This window comes from Pygoscelis adeliae, unplaced genomic scaffold, assembly GCF_000699105.1.
Source record: "Pygoscelis adeliae isolate BGI_AS28 unplaced genomic scaffold, ASM69910v1 Scaffold100, whole genome shotgun sequence".
NCBI classification, from domain to species: Eukaryota; Metazoa; Chordata; class Aves; order Sphenisciformes; family Spheniscidae; genus Pygoscelis; species Pygoscelis adeliae.
In genome coordinates, this window is record NW_008824034.1 from 2,964,132 (window position 1) to 2,980,617 (window position 16,486).

Below are 16,486 nucleotides of genomic sequence, written 5' to 3' on the forward strand. Positions count from 1 at the left end.
AACAACAATGAAAGAACAAAAAAAACCCTGAAAACAAACACCAAAAAACGAACCAGCCTGGCAATAAAAACAATAGAATGCAATAAATGCCCAAATCAGATATGATCAAATCCCGCCCAATCCTCTCTAACACATAGAATGTCAAGGATTTAATGGAGTCCAAAGTAATATTTACTTTGTACTTTTACACAGACAAAACCATATCAATTAGCAAACTTCAGTTTTAATTGTGCTCGTTTTAAGATGATGGTACCGCTCTGTGGCAGGCTGAGCAGGGTTTCAAAGTGTAGTTCTGTGTGCTTATAATTGCACCTCTCCATAATCTATATTGACCTTCAGCAAAAGACATTTGATTGGAGAAAAATAGCAGCGTGTGGGGGAAAAGTGCATGACAAGGGTTGGTTTGTTTTAAAGGTGGACCTTGACTTAAGATAGAACCAGGCTGTTAGGTGGCTTTGGTGTCGGGGTATGGTGGTAACCATGGAAAGTGTTCTTTGGTGTTAAGTATTTCCCTGCAGCTGGTAAAGGAGGATTCTTTGCAGGTCAGAAAGCTATTGTGATAATTTTCTTTGGCTTCTCTCTTGTTGTGTAACTCTAGCCTTGAGAAGCACATCACCTGATCTGCAGAGGCCTTATTCTGGGGGAACACACCTAAATAATTCTGGCTGAAGCAGTAACAGCGTGTCTCAGGCTAACAAGATCTGGTTCAAGTGTAAACTTGCATCAATGGGTGAAAGGGGAAGGAAAGGTTAAATATGTAGCACTGCCACTTAACTTGTTCTGCAGGAATTGCACTGAGCTGAGGGCTAATCTCCATATGCTTAGAGGAAATAGTGTATGGCAAAAGTGTATCATTGTGCTCTGCTCCAACTTTGCGTGAGGCATGATCTTTAGAAACAAGCTAAAACTTTGCTGTGATATTAACAGGTACAGTTTTACTGGTCACATCAGCCTTTTAAAGATTGAGACAGAACAGTAGTCCCAAAGCAGGCTGTGCTGATGCTTTGTAAGTGTTGTGTAAACAAATAGTGCACTTCTCCTTTGCAGCAAGTGAAGACTTGCACTGGGCACATCTGAGGTGAGGAACAAGGATGCAGGGTCTAATTAATGACACTTGCTCTCCCATGTTCCCTGGCCACAGCCAGATGAGCCTCCGTGGATTATTTAGCCCTTCCTACCAGCAGCTCCTTATTGAGAAGGAACCTGAATTGATCCACAGTGCCTGGATCGTATTTGCAGTCTGTAGTGCCTGGAGTTTGTAGCTGTTTGAATCTGAGAATAGCTATTTGATGTGTATGCGCTGCAACTTTCTCTTTATGTGCTCAAGTCAGTTCTCCTGGCTGCCTGGTGTAGAGTAAATTAACGTCACAGCTATAGTGGCATTCGGATAACTGACCGTGGCACACGGAGTCTGGCTGGTGACCCTGATTTCCCACCTGCAGAGTATGGTGGGGATGCGATAGTGAGTTGGGGTTGCCCACAGCGCAGAGGTCTGTGAACAAGCATGCGAGGCACTGAGAAGCAGGATAGACTAATTGGTGCTACCAGCAACTTCTGATCCCTGCCCTTGCTCTTTTTGGTCTAATTTAGGTACCTCTGTGCCACGGAAAACTGCAGGGTAGGCACCAACCCTTAAATAGCCTGGAACAGGTCTGTGAAGTGCCCTTGCTCTTTGCGTTTACTGGGCTGCTGAAATGTGAAAGGATGAATTAAAATCCTAAGTGACAGCTGTGGTAGCAGAGGCTTCATTGTGTGGGACATATGGCCCTAAAACAATGATGGTGCTTGTTTGCCTCCAGTCTTGAATGTGCCAGTGAGCAAACAGCGGTCGGGCTCAGTACTGTTCCCCACTGTATCAAATGTGACCTGTTGTCCTTCTGCAGACAGATGCCTTCTGGCTTACACCATGCCGACTTACATTATTTTATCATTAGTTTTCTCAAACTTACTTGCTTCCAGTGAGAACTCGGCAGTTACCAGTATGTTGAGAGCAAGGGATATTAGCTGTGAGCTCAATCTCATTTGAAGAGGGTGAGCCATGTATTTACTACATCAAAACTGCTGAAAGCTGTTGAGTAAATTCAGTGAAGAATTTTCATTAGGGAATGTTGATCACTGCTTCTCCAGAAGGTTTGGGATGCTGTTTGCTAGACTGAAAGATGATACTTCACTCTTGCAAGTGCCACTGTCCAAACAGGATGTGAAGAGAGCTGTCCTACAGATCTCATTCATCTCGGTGCCCTTAATAAGTGTACTGTCTTGGCTGCTGTTTTAAAGGATGATTTCATGTTCTAAATGTTCTAAGATTGAGGGCCTGGCAGCATTTACATAAGTCTTAAAGGCTCAGAAGCTGGGGGGGGGGAGGGGAAGGCTGACAATTGTTGGATTCACTTGGCAAATAATAGCTTTTAACAGTATTTAAACTAAATAGCGTGCAGGTTCGTTTCCACCTCCAGTATCGCCGGGGACCCATGGAAACTCATGTCATGTAAAACTACATTTGGTCTTCACGTGATCCTTTAGACAGCCAGCCTGTTTGGTAAAAGTTTCCCCACGCTTCCTAGTGTGGAAATCTTCCTTATCCACAGTAACTCTTGGGTGACCGATCTGGAGGCCAACCTCACCGAAGAGTCTCCCTAGACAAAAATGGGTGGTAGTTCCCAAGCAGTGTAGTCCCATTAATAAATGTAGTGCTGGTGAGGAGCATGCGGTGGTATGTGTTTCCAGGCAAAGACTGCTGTGGGCATGAATTCTCCAAAATAGGTGTTTCTTTTGCGCAACACAACCACCAGTTAGCAGGGGGTTTATCTTCTTCCCTCTCTTCTGTCCTCAGCATGGTGAGGATCTTCTGAGGTGCTCTCTCATCTTTAAATTCCTCTGTAGTGCTCCTCCCCCGCCCCTTTTTTTAATGTACTTTCTTTTTAAAGCTTTGGCTATTGCTGCCTGTTCCTGAGTACTCCTGCGAATTTTTGCAACTTTTTCAAGTGTCTTGCTGTTGAATGTGTAGTTTGAAAGACTTGTATGTTGAGGAGGAAGAGATCAGGCCTAGTGCCAGCTGCCAAGTAAAGCAAGCTGAAAGTAGAGTTTATTAAGCTTAGGTGATAGCGTGAGCAAGAAGACAGTTGAATCAAACAGCTGGGGTCGTAAGGGGCTGTTGCTTTAAATAACTGCGAAGTAGCCTGGAAGTGAGCTGTTCTTTTATCTTGGTGCCAGGTAATGTTTGGGGCGGAGAGCACGCAGAGCAGGAGGAGGGGGAGGGACAAGCCTACCTACATGTCAGCTTATCCAGGCTTAAATTGGTCCTCGAACTGTGAGCTCAGACACCGTCCCCTCTTCGGAAGGGGCGAGCTTATCGTAGGGCAATGAAGGTGTGAGGATGACGTTTCCTTTGACAGTGTCTGCGATGGAGGATGTGTGCTGGGATAGGTGCTGCTCCGTCAGCTCTGCGTTCCTGATAAGACCTGGCCTTGTGCATGTGGATGAGAGCAATCATTACTTTTTTGCCAACACTGTACCACTGATGAGAGCAGAGCTAGCGTGCGGGCGTCTGGTTTCATAGCACTTCTCTGAGGCCAGGGAGAGCCCTCGAGTCTGTAGCCTGGTGCCGAGACACAATGGCTTTTGTGTGCAGCGCTGGCCTTTCATCCGAGGTGAATTACATCATGTCCGTAATACCGGCGCAGTCTCTGTATGCTGCTAGTTTATTTTCCCTTCTACTGTAACAGATAACGGTAAACTTGTACCAGCCTGTTCGATAGCCACCAGAAATCCCCTGTTCCTTACTATTTCAATATGGTGAGATAAGCAATATTCAAAATGTTACGTCTTTTTTTTAAACCTGAAAGTATATTAAATATTATTCTTACATGCCTGAAGAGCCAGGTGTGCTAATCTGGTAGGAAATTGTTGGAGAGTCAACTGACAGTGTCTTTCATGTTAAAGTACAGGAGATGGCTTGATGTCCTAATGCCTTTTTGCTGATGTTGGGGGTTGGAGGGATGCCAGGGGAATACTGCTAGCTCCTTTGACTAAGGCTGAAGGCACAGCTAGTGCTGATGATCTGTGCTGCAAGCACCATATCCTGTAGATAAAAGCAAAGATCCAGCCACCATCTGGCCAAGGCCAGGGTTTGTATTTCATCTCCCTAAAGAGTCTTCAGATAGTGGTTCTGCTGTTGTTACGGGGAGCCTAGCCTTTCCTTGAGAATTCAAACTCTGAAGTCTGCTTTTTGCTCTTCTTGTTGTATGTGAAGCAACAAAAATAAAAAGTAATTTCTTCCATTCTGCTTTTTCTGAGCATGTGGCTTACGCGGTGGTCAGTTGGGGCTTTCTATAGCTGCGGAAAGGGGGTGTGATGGGTTATTGCTGTGGTACTTTGAACAGTTCTTGTGTGACTGCATTCTCTGAAGACTTCTCTGCAAGATCATGCAAGCTCTTTAAAAATAAAATCCTTCGTCCTGTAGTAGTTCTGTTGCAGAACTTAGCTGTAGCAGAATGCCTGCAGCCTTTAATCTGTTAATAATTGCATCCTTCATTTCTCAGTCCTTTTAAAGCATTCAGAGAAAAGAGTTCATTGGTTGTCTGCTGAATTGCAGTTTAATCCCTTTGTAAAACAAAAAAAGGTGATCCTTTTTTAAAAAAAAAAAATTCTTAGTTTTTCTGGACTCACTCTGCCACTGTGATATTAAACAACTTCTAATCAGCTAGCTTGTCAGAAAACCCCTTCTACACAGGGGAAGATAATGTTTAACTTTCAGATAGAATTAATGTACTGTTTCCTTTCTTTCCCCTTCCAGTGGCTTCTGTGAAACTGTTTCTCTTCAGCATTAAAAACCTGGTTGAATCCTAAGGAAAATCTAGTGTTGGCTGGATTCTGGGTTAAAATATAGTTGAAATGGATTGCTGATACCACCAAGACCAAGGACTGTTTGCGGGTATACCCGAGTGAAGCGTTAGGCAAGCCGCGGGGTGAGCTGTGGTGGTTCCCGGAGGGAGGAAGCCGTGGCTGTGCCACAACAGATGTGTTGGTTGCACAAGGCGCTCGCTGGACAAAGTGAAATAATACTGGCAAAACTCTGGGCGCTTCGTTTCACTCTGCTTAAAGATGATGCAAAACTTTGGACTTTCAGGAAGGGGGAAAAAATTACAGCATCTGAAATGTTGGAGCTTGTGTGCAGCATGCTAGCTTTTTCCTTGTTCTGAAATCACCTGCCTACTTATCGTGTTTTATACCTTCTTTCTTAAAAAAGCCTACAAAACTATTGCCTTCCTCAAATGTTTTCACCAAACTACGTTTTAGCTAGGTCCGCTCCCAAAGGGGAAGGGGTCCCATCATGCTGTGTTACAGCCTCTTCTCGGTAAACAGTGATAGAGACATTAGAGGGGTTTGGCTTTTCCTATCTGAGAAAATAAAGATCTACAGAATTTTCCCCAGGTTACACTAAGGCCTTTAAACTGAAATGAAAGAGTCTTTCATGACTTAACTGAAGCTGAATTTGGTTGGTTTAAAGCAAGTTTAAACAATGCAAAACTGTTCCAATCCCTGACCAAGCTGAGAAGCCAATTTGAAGTGAGGCTAGGGGAGCTGACTTGGAGCTGGAGTTCTTGAGTTGGCTTCCATCACATGCAAAGCTGTCAAACAGCTGGAAGTTAATTATTCACTGCGAAAAGCTTTGCCAAGGCCTGACAAGAGTCGGAAAAGCATACACAGCATTTGTCAACACCACCTCAGAGTATTGCATAGAGAAAATATTAAATATTTCTCTTAAATTGAATTAATGTTCTCTGTGGTGTTAGGTGGGGTACCAAAGTCGGTGGTAGAGGAGGGGAAATTGTGCAGGGGTGGCAGGTTTCGTAACTGAATTTTTTTTTTAAGTTTTGAAGGCATATGATGTTTTCTGTTAGGTACTAGCATATTAGACCTTGAAATGGGCTGCACCAGAAAAGAGCGTACAGTTGTAAAGCTGGCGTTGTGGTTAGCAGTCTGAGCTAGTTCGTTTTTCTTGGTTATGAAACTCAAGTGGTGAATAAGAAACGTGGTATTACAATAAAGATTCCTTAAATTCAAATGCTGAAAAATTGTTTCCTTAGAACTAAACTTGTTTTCTGGCAGCTAATTAGCTGGGGAACTTAAATATGGCCTTCATAACTTGAGGGGGTTTTGCTAACACAGCAGAGATTTAAATTACTGGAGATGCTCTCTTTCCTCCCCTTTCCAGGTTGTGCTTCAGTTTTATTATATGCACAATGCAAAAGCTACATTAAGATTAACACAGGGGTAAAGTTTTCTGTTTTCTAACATCTGGAAGAAAAGGCAAAGATCTGAAAGTGCAACAGCAAAGTTTGACTTCAAACTGGTTGGAGCTCTGAGGAGGAGCAGCGTGCACAAAAAGGCCTGTTCCCTCCTCTTGAGCTGACTGCTGCACGTGGAGTGGTTTCAACTTGCAGGAGCCTGCACTGGGGCATCCAGGAGGCAGGATTTTACCCTGGAAAACACACTGCTGCAGCAGCACCCTGCTCCCCTCAGGGGAAGACTTGCTTACCAAAGCTGTCTCAGAAGGGATGGTTGCTGTGAAAGCAGCAATGGGTGAAGCTTAGGCAGTGCCCTGTACTTGTTCTGATGTTCTCATGCGGTGAGTGGCTTGACTGCAAGGCTGGAGATGCAGAACACTACGGATATATTTTAATCATACTTAAGGCAGCATTCAACTTTCATCCCAGGTGAGGAAATCTGCCTGTTATGTTTAAGCATGTAGCTAGCAGCTGTGCTCTTGAATGGCTGATGGGGCCTTCCCATGCTCCTCAGTAGCACAGACTTCAAGTCAAGACCACGAGCAAGCTCAGTGTCACCATTGCGGAGTCTCTTGTGGGCAGAACTTTCCTGAAGTCTGCATGCTGTAGCTGTAGTCTCTGGGCTTTTAAGTCTTACTCTGCTGTATTTATTCCACCTGGAGTGCTAGTGTAGCTCCCTTCTAAAGTTTTATTTTCTCTTTCTGTATTACAGAAAGGCTTTAACAGTAGTGAGTTTTGGGGGCTGGGCAGAAAGCCTTCAGTCATGTAGCCTCTAATTACTGCAAAACCCAGTGCATTCCTTAATCTCTGAATCTCCTTGACACTTTGTGAACTCCAGACCACCTGGAAGCTGTACTATAACTATCTGAAAGGGTGGACAACTTCAACAGGTCCCAACAGAGAAGTGAGAAAGGAGTGCTTGTTACTGGATATTAATAATCAGCATCTATGGAAAACCAGTTCCCTTTTCATTTAAAAAAAAAAAAAGAAATTTCACTGTGACACCCAGAGAAATCTGCTCGTAGTGTTTCTAGAAGTTGTAATTGTACTTGTAATATGCCTGGGAAGGAGGTAGTTCTTCTAAGCTGCTAGGGCTTCTCATTCCTTCACTTGCATGGAGGAGGAAGGAAAAAAATCAGGCAAGTCTGAAAATTCCACCTCCTGTGGGAATCAGCTTGCAGCTTTGTTCACCCTGAACACACCGTGACAGCTCTTCTGAGCTGCTTCTGTGGGGAGAGGGTTTATGATGATAGCTGTGCACGATATGGAGACCATGGAGGCATCAACGCTGTGCTCTAGCATGGATCTGCAATGCAAGTGTTGCCTTGAGGTATGCCATGGAGTCCCACCATACTTAGCAATGGCACAGAGGGGCCTACTCATTTGGGACTTAACATTTGAGCCACTGCATATGACTATCCTGTACATTGTGTATACTTAACCTGAATCAGGTAAGCAATGCTTTGCCATACCTTGTTTTGAAGCAGGAATTTGGTTGGCCCCAAGATCTAATCCTTGCCTTGATGTCATTTAATGCATGAACAGATTGTGATTTTTTTTTTTCTAAAAATGACTGCTGTTAATGCATTGATTAGGTTACATTGCAGTCTGCTAAATATTGTGGGGTGACTGTTCTCCAGGACCTACAATTTGCTTGGTTCAAACCAGACTTTCTGTAGCACACACAAGAGTAGCACTTGACTACAATAATCCCCTTAATGAATGTGAAAAAGCAGGTGTTTACTGTGCAAAAGTTAATACTCCCAGTTCTGTGCACCTCTTGCACATTGCATTTCTCTACTGAATTGCCAAACCTGTAACTTCATGTTTTCAGGGAACAGAAGTGTAATGGCAGAAGAAGTGAAGTCTTTGCAGGGCAGAGTTTAATATAGGTATTTATATTGGTATAAATAGATGCAACTCCACTCTGTAAACCTGATACAGGAAGGTAAAACTTTGATCCCAGCCATGCACTCTCCTTGTGTGCCAAATGTGCTTGTGTCCCAGCTCTTCCCCTGCTCCAACAAACTGTTTAAGTTCTTGTGCTTCATCTGTACCAACCTGTATCTGCAAAACAGCATCCTTCAAATTTTGACCAGCCTTATGATTTGGGAGGTACCTTCTGCAAAACTCCACGTCTACAGAGGCAGATTGTATTTGTCTAAGGACTTGAATAACTTTCCCTCTCGACTTTCACAGGAGATGAGACAGGAGAGAGGCTGGGAAATGTTTAACTAAACAGGTCTTGCTTCTGTTTAGCAATGAGCCCGTTATTAGCTAAACAGGCAGCAGCTTAATCTCACCTTCTAATGTCCCTTAAACTGTTACAGAAAGCTTTGCCTGAATCACAAAAGCTGATGCCTAGGTGAGAAACTTGGGTTTCTGTGAGGTTTTTGCCACGCACAACTAATTTGACTTTCCTCTTGCTTTGCTGGAGTCTGGGAGGGGAAAGCTGGCAGTTCAGGGCAGCTGCTATGCCTCAGACACCTCTACAGATGTCCGCTCAAATAGCTTGTTTCCATTAAGATGCCCAAGCACTGCGAGGAGCCTCTATCTAGGTTGGTGGTTTCCAGGCCACAGTAACATGTTTCAGTATCTGTCATGATGGGACCCATCTAGCAGCTCAGGAAGCACTGGGTGGGGGTGATCCTAGCTGGTTTTATTCTAGAAGCACAGCAGTAGTCCCAAACATGGATTCTGGGTTTCTCTCTTAGCTTCAGGCTAATAGGGCATCATTGAATGTCCTCTTGGCAGGCGAAGGAGGCCTTGTTTTCTGCCAGGTAAGGGTGATGTCCCCCTGACAGGCCCTGTGTGATGGTGCCAGAGCTTTGTCTAGTCCCTGTCCAAAAGGAGCTTCTGAAGTGACTAAACTCCTGTGCTACTGATGGCCAGAAATTAGGTGCAGTTTCTGGATTCCTTTCCCCTGTTGTTGGCACAAGGTATTTGGTTAACTTTGCGTGATGTCAGGTTAGCTCACCTGTAATTGCCTTTAGAAATTAATTGTTGGTTCTAAGAGTTTGCATTACAAAATATTGAAGATGGATGCCGATGTATGTCAGTGGGGGTTCGCTCCAAGGGGGGAGGAGTAGTGCAGGTGCTAATGGAAATGACCACTCTTACTTCTGCCCTTGTTGCTGCAGTGTCAAAGCTACCAGTTGACCACTCGCATGTGTTTATCTCAAGCAGAGCTGAAATTGCAAGAGGAATATCTGGGGGAAAAACTGTCAGGAAAAGGCTTAAAACTGTCATCTAATGACATCCTGGTGAACTGATTAGCCTGGAACTTAGATAGAAGATTTAACAAGAAAACTTGTTCAACAACTGATGGCTTAGTAGCTGAAGTGGTTTTGCAGGCTGATGGTGACATTTCATTAACAGGAATCCCTGCACTACATCTTGTATTGTGTATAATCACAAGCTATATTTGACTAGTGAGACACGCAGAAACGAAGGGGAATAAGGCAGAACAAGATTTTTTGCTTTTTTTGGCAGGCTTTTTATTTTCTTGTTGTCACAGCCTGCTCTTCCACACTTTTTCATGCTTATGAAAGTAAGTCTCAGCTTCTGACTTGACCCATGCTTAATTCTTTACTTGCTCATAACACCTCGCTCCAGCTCATTTTATAACTGATGTATAAGCCCTAGTTCATCATAAAGGATAGTTGCAGTCTGGCTGATTTTTTTTTTTTTTTTTGTGTGTGTGTGTGTGTGTCCTCTTCTCTGTGTGATGTACTTCTCATTACAAGGAGCTTTCTGAATAAAAGATGAGTTTAGTAACACTGAGGAGAGTTGCTAGACATCATGCTTAGCCATCTTGGATCAAAGGCATTACGTGAACAAGCTGGAAAACTAATAAGCGCTTTCTCAAATGAGAGCCTTTGTGGTTTAACACCAATTCTAGTTTTTTTGATAGCTGAAAGTTGGATAAGGTTTCTCTTAATGGAGGAAAAAAAAATTGGTCTCCCCATTAAAAGTGTTTGGCTAGGAGGCTAGCTAAAAATAGCACTTCTGTACAGCCTTTATTCCATCACCATGCAATATCTATTATGAATGTTGTGCAGCTGATGGTTTAATGCAGTGAGGCTCCTGACTGGCTAGTCTTCGAATTCACTTTTCTTGTATTTAGTTTAGAGAGAGGCCAGTGACAATTCACTTGTCTCTCTTTTTCCCTTTCCCCACCCCCGCCTCTTAAGAGCCTCTCTGTTATCTTGTGGCCGCCTAAAGTTCCTGCGAATAGTATCAAGTGTCCTCAAGCACTTGCTTGTCACCGAAATGAAAGCAGCTTTGTTCTGGTCTGTACTTGGTGACCAGAGTTGCTTGAAATGTCTTCCTACCATAAAACCCTTGATTCCTCTGATGGCTTGTCATGATGTTCAACTGAGTAAATGAAATCTGTTAAAATCTGGATGGAGTTTGCCATCTGCCACCAACTGTTTAAAAGCTGAGCACACCTCTCTATTTGCTTCCCTCTGAATTTGCATTAGAAACCCACAACACCACTTATAGTTCACAACCAAATTTCACTCAAACATTTCTCAACTGCTGCTGACAATACAGGAGCAAAGGCTGATCTATGGCTTTGATTGCGCAGTGTCTGGGGAAGTACTCAACAGTACTGTCAAGTCTAGAAAAGAGGTGTTAAGAAGTAGCAGCGGAGCAGGGAGGGAGTCAGATCCATTACAGGAAGGGTCCCTAAGCCACCAGCTGTGTACCTGGCATCCCTGAGCTCCTGGCTATACTGCAATCCCTAGTGACCTCACTCTGTATAGGATTTATTTTTAACTTCATGTAGTTCAAGGGCATGTTAAAATGTAAATTGCCGAAGTGTTGAGTCTAAAATGAAGACAATGCGTGTCCTATATGGGAGTGAGGAGTGCTATGGAGGGGAATGAATTCTAAATATGGTTCACTTATGCAGCTCACAGGTAATGGGACATACCTTTCAGCTGAACAAGCACATGGAGATGACACTTATTCCATCAGCTCATGTTGAATCTGCAAATGCTAGTTAGAAACTTTCCAGTCTGTTCTTTAGCACTTGAACTGGGACATCTAAGACAATGACTTTTATACAACACCTGGGAACTGAGCATGGATTCCCCTTTTCCTTTGCAGGTGCTGAAAGCATCGTTGCAATTATGATTGGCAACCTGAAAGGCATGGAGATCTTACACCGGATTGAGAGTGGCATGACAGTGACTATGGTTATTGAAGTGGGGAAAAAGCATGGTCCTTGGATGAATCAATACTCCATCTTCTTCATCTCGGTGTCGTTTTTCATTGTCACAGCAGCAACCATGGGCTACTTTATTTTTTATTCTGCTCGGAGACTCAGGATTGCAAGGGCCCAGTCCAGGAATCAGGTGAGTTTCTGTGTGCCATTGCTTTTTTATACCCCTGAGCCTCTATTCTGTGGATCCTGAGGGCAAAATACTAGTTGAGCACCAAAATTACTGAATTTGTTCATTCCATGGGAAGGACTGTGATCTTTAAAATGTGAAGAGATGTATCTTTAAACAGCTTAAAACTTTACAAAGAAACAGCAAAAAGTAAACTGTCTGGAGAAAGCAACTGATTGTGCTTAGCTAACTGTCTCCTACAAGTTTTACTCCCTGAATTGCAGTGCAGCTGCCATCTACCCTAGTATGAGAACTCTGTTCAATGCTAAACAATGCTGGTGTATTGGGGGCGGTGAGGGAGCTAAACTGCTTTTAGCTGACCCTCACACTTCCCACATAGCACTGCCTATGTGCTAGCTGTAATGTGAGACACGACTGCAAATGTGTCTGCGAAACGGTGCATGACTTTGGCTGCCTTTCTGTAGATCGCAAGTTGAGAAACTGCTGCTTGTTGAAAGCTGCTTTCTGACTGAAAGCTTTCTGAGAATTGCAGTGACAGCCTCAATTAGGAGTTGAAAAAAAGCACTGTTAAATTGTGTTCTTTTTAAACCCCAGGCAGGGAGTTGCTAATGAGTTAAGTTTCCAAGTAACTCTCTTCTGTGCAATAATTTGATCAGCTGATAGGACTAATGCTTACAGCTTTGTCTTCAGTCTGATCAGACCTGCCTTATACCTGCTACTTCAGGGCTTAAGCAAAAGCCTTAAAAGTGAGAATAAAGTCCTGGCCTGACATCTGTCAAAGGTGATGGGCAGCAGCAGGAACAGGATCTGAGTGGCTCAGATGTGAGTACTTACTTCAGCTGTGCCCTTACAGCTGTGTTGCAAAGGAGACCATTGATATTTGCAGTGCTTCTTACAGGAGCTGCCTGAACTCTGAAAGAGTCTCCTACAGGCAGCAATAGCACAAGCATTTCACTCTAGCTGGGCTCAGCGTATGTGAATTATCTCTGGATCAGTGGTTAGACAGTTAAAGAAGTGGCAGACTTCTCCACCATTGCAGAAGACCTGCCCTACTGAGCTTCTCTGCTGTCCTGGAGACTTCAGGCCCCTTGAGCAAACTCCTTCTAAAATAAGCTGACGAAGCTAGAAGTTGGATGCAGGTGTCGAAATTCAGGACAGTTTCAGGCTTCTGTAACATGTTAGGACTGGCTTCTTTAAAATGTTAACATGCAGAACCATCGTTGCTCTCGTCAGGCAGAGAGACTAGCTAGGGCGAATGACAGCAGTATTCCCGGAGTTGAATGCTGGGTTCAAATATTGGCGAGAGTTGAATGCTGGGTTCTCTCTAGTAATCACAGAACCTAACTCAGTCCAGTTTGTGTTCTGAAATCCTGTTGTCTAAGTGTAATCTTGTGGATGATGGTCAGCTGGCTATATCCTTACTGAGACTAGAGATCTAACAGTGAGCTGAAACTATTTGTGCCTCGCCTAAGCTGTGTCTGCCTCAACTTCTGGACTAGGCCTCCTCTAAATGCTTTGTTTTAGCCCGTTTGCATGTTCTGGTGTTATGCCACACCTGGAAGTGGTGTGAGCATACAATAAGGGAATAAGGATACAATAAGGGAATAGTTGAAAGAGCAGTATTGGAAGTTGCCATCTGCCTGTGAGATGTAGCATTGCCACTCCTGGATGTCATATGGAGTTGCCTCTGTAGTACCTTTCATGAGGGATGGCATGGAGCTCTATAACTTGATGCTGTCCTCTTGCTGACATCTGTGGACAGAGATGCACACCGTCTCCTGCTGATGAATTCCCTCTTTCATTCCCTGCTATCTACCCTAGTATGAGAACTCTGTTCAATGCTAAACAAACCTGGGCAGGAAAAACTGAGTGCCCTAGAAGCCGGTCTGCAAAGGGCACTGTTTATCAAATCTCATGAAAATTTTTCTTCCTTTGAAGGTATTTAACAGAGCAGTTGTGGAAGTCCAGCTCTATTCTGAGCTATGAGGCTTTCAACAAGCTACAAATGTTATTAATGCCTTAGTGGTAGACGGTACTGGGAAAATCTAGTCTGCTTGGCTAGTACCTTCACAAACTATTTCTGTCTTGGGCTCTGTGTGCACAAGTTTACTGCAGATTGAAAACTAACATTGATAAATGACATGCCAGTTCCACATGATTTCAGCTGAACTGAAATTAAGGAGCCATAAAAAGTGCTTTATAAAGTATAAGAATAGAAGAAAGCTTCTCTGCTATCGGGGTAAAAATGTACTGTTTTGTAAAAGTGAAACTCAAGACAATCTGGAATTGTTTTCAATTGTTTTCATACCACGGCATCTAAAAACTGACCTCACAATGATTAGATAAGCGAAGAATAACAAGAAAGTTCTTTAGTTAGTGAAGGTGAACTACTAAAATGTGATGCTACAGTGTTCCCTGTTAGCCAGCTGATTGGATTTTCAGTGTATATCCAAAGTTTGAGACTTTAACTGCTTTGGCTCCATGAAATACTGAATATTAGTCAACTGATCAGCTTCCATGCTGCATGGGGAGCTTTTCCTGTCATTGTTCAGCCCTTTGGAAACTCGGGTTGCCTGGACTTCAGTCTGTTATTTGGTGGAGTAAAGGAGTATGTTTTATCTCCTTTATTGCACAGATGTTGAAGGAAGGTGTCTTTAGGAAACAGTAAAGTGTGTTGATCGTTAAAAGTATTACAAATATCCCTCTTTCAGAAGTGAACTGCTGTTCTGAATGCATCCCTTTACAGCCAGTGTTACTAGTCTTCAAAGTATCTCTCTGCTTTTTTGACCTTCCCTGTGGGATTGTATTGCTATTGTGTGAGGAGTCTTTTAAAGTGTCAGTCTACCACTTGAACCAAAATGAACACTTTTGAATTGCTCTACAGAGTGCTGTGATGAGCTAATTGTGATTTGTGATAATGATGCTCTGCAGCTTGTTTCTTGTATGTTCAGATTCCTGAATATTTGGCTTGTTCTTGTGGACTGAGCCACAGCCCCAGGAGAGCTCTCACCCTGGACTGAAAAGGGCGATGAAGCTTGAGTCCCACTTGCTCACTAAAGAGGTTGAACAGAAAGATGGGAGACCATTTTCTAGATGTTTTGCCTCTTCTGCAAAGGCTTCTTGAAAACAAGAGCCTGGCTAGATATGTGTTTCATTCATGTATGGGACTAGTAGTAACCCCTGCTTGAATTGGATGGCTTCCAGGTATTACCATATTGGCAATATGTTTTTCCTTTTCTTTTGGCTTAAGAAAAATCTTCAGACTTCAGTGCTTTCTGAAGCAATCTCTTCTTTTATAGACAGGCTGTTGAGTACCTTTAAACTTTGCCATTTGCCAATACAGTTTCTCTACTTTTTGGTATGACTACTTGCTTCTTCTGGTGAAGGCACTTTTTCTGGATGGCTTGATCACATATAACCCAGGTTTTAGACATGTTCTCCTCTGCAGACTTTTCTTGAAGGCAGCAGCTGTCTCTCACTCAGCTTGAGCAGGAATTGCATACAAGTCAGTAATGTAAAACTGTGCAAAGGGTTTCTTTAAAAAGTTGAGTGACTATTGAGAAGAGCCAGTCATGTCTTGCGGTCCAAGCGAAAACATAAGTTTAATAGCACATCTGTCCTAACTGTGAGTTAAAATAGAGTAGCTTTTTCTGCATGAGCCAGCTAGCTAAACTGTTTACAACCTACTAGTTCTTATCTGAATGCATATTTTCTTCTGGGCTTGAAATTCAAGTCCCCACCTCTGCGATCTTTTACTGCATTGTGAGGTCTGTGAGCAAGAAGGTGGAAAAACAAGACAGGTGTGGTAGGTGGCTTGCTGCCTTTGTAGTCAGCAGAGTACTGGCAAATTGAGTTCCTCAATATATTAACTGTTCTTAATAATGCAAAATGACCAATGATGTTATCTGCGCCCTAGTTTCCAATTTAAGCTCAAGTCTTCACTTCCATTGATTTCATAAAGATTAGATGTTGCAGCTGAGAAATGACCTAATTAATGGCTTTGGAGGAGGTGAGTTGCTCAACTTTCCACAATTCAGAACTGTTTTCATGGCAGCAGCTACCTGTGGGGAAGAACTTCCTTAGCTTACAGGAGAAAAGCAGGAGTTCCTGACCTCTTTAGAGCTTGCTGGTCTGCATTGCCATGACCGTGCTCCCAGGGTGCCAGGAAGGCACCCTTATGCAGAAAGGGTTGGAGATAAAATCAGCAGTGTTGGACTAGGAAAGACTGAGGACTAAGCAACAGCAAACCTAACTTTCCCAGTTAGGTACCTCTCTACTTCAACATGCCAGAGCCTGGATAGGAGCCAGGACCTGACCTGTTTTGACATATCATGATTCTTTTTTTGTTTGTGCCTCAACTTAGCTATTTTTTCTCGAGTTGCTGGGTTGGGGCTTTTAGACTTTTAATGTCATTAACATTTAATGTTTGCTTGAAAAACTTGGCTTCACAAAATGCTTTGACATTCCAAGCTCGAGTATCCTGGATGTCCTGGTAGGCTATTCAATAAAAAGCTTCCTCTTGCGACCTTTCTCCATCCCCCCGGAGGACTGTTCTGCTGTACTTACAAATCAATGTTAAAGGTGACTTTGCCATTGGTGCGTTTCATGAAAAGCAATAAAACTTGTGCCCAGGCAAAACTTAAAATATTGTTTCAGTAAATTATTAACAATACAGCCAGTTTGGTCCTGTCTAATATGCTTGGCCTGACATCAGATGTGTAGATTAGATACTGTATGAGGGACTACATTCTTAGAAAGTTTAGTTTTCAATTAATAACAAGTAGTGATGACAGACAGTTCTGGCTGCACAGGAGAAATACTAATATTGCTGCATTC

At 43.2% G+C, this 16,486-nt stretch overlaps 1 protein-coding gene across 1 annotated transcript in view; it reads left to right on the plus strand.

The window, feature by feature from the left end:
- RNF128 (ring finger protein 128, E3 ubiquitin protein ligase) overlaps window positions 1-16,486 on the plus strand; it is a 37,769-nt gene that overhangs the window by 13,411 nt on the left and 7,872 nt on the right. The window contains exon 2 of the mRNA XM_009331007.1: window positions 11,406-11,653. Coding sequence (XP_009329282.1) covers window positions 11,406-11,653 — 248 coding nt within the window. The remainder of the gene's footprint in view (window positions 1-11,405; window positions 11,654-16,486) is intronic.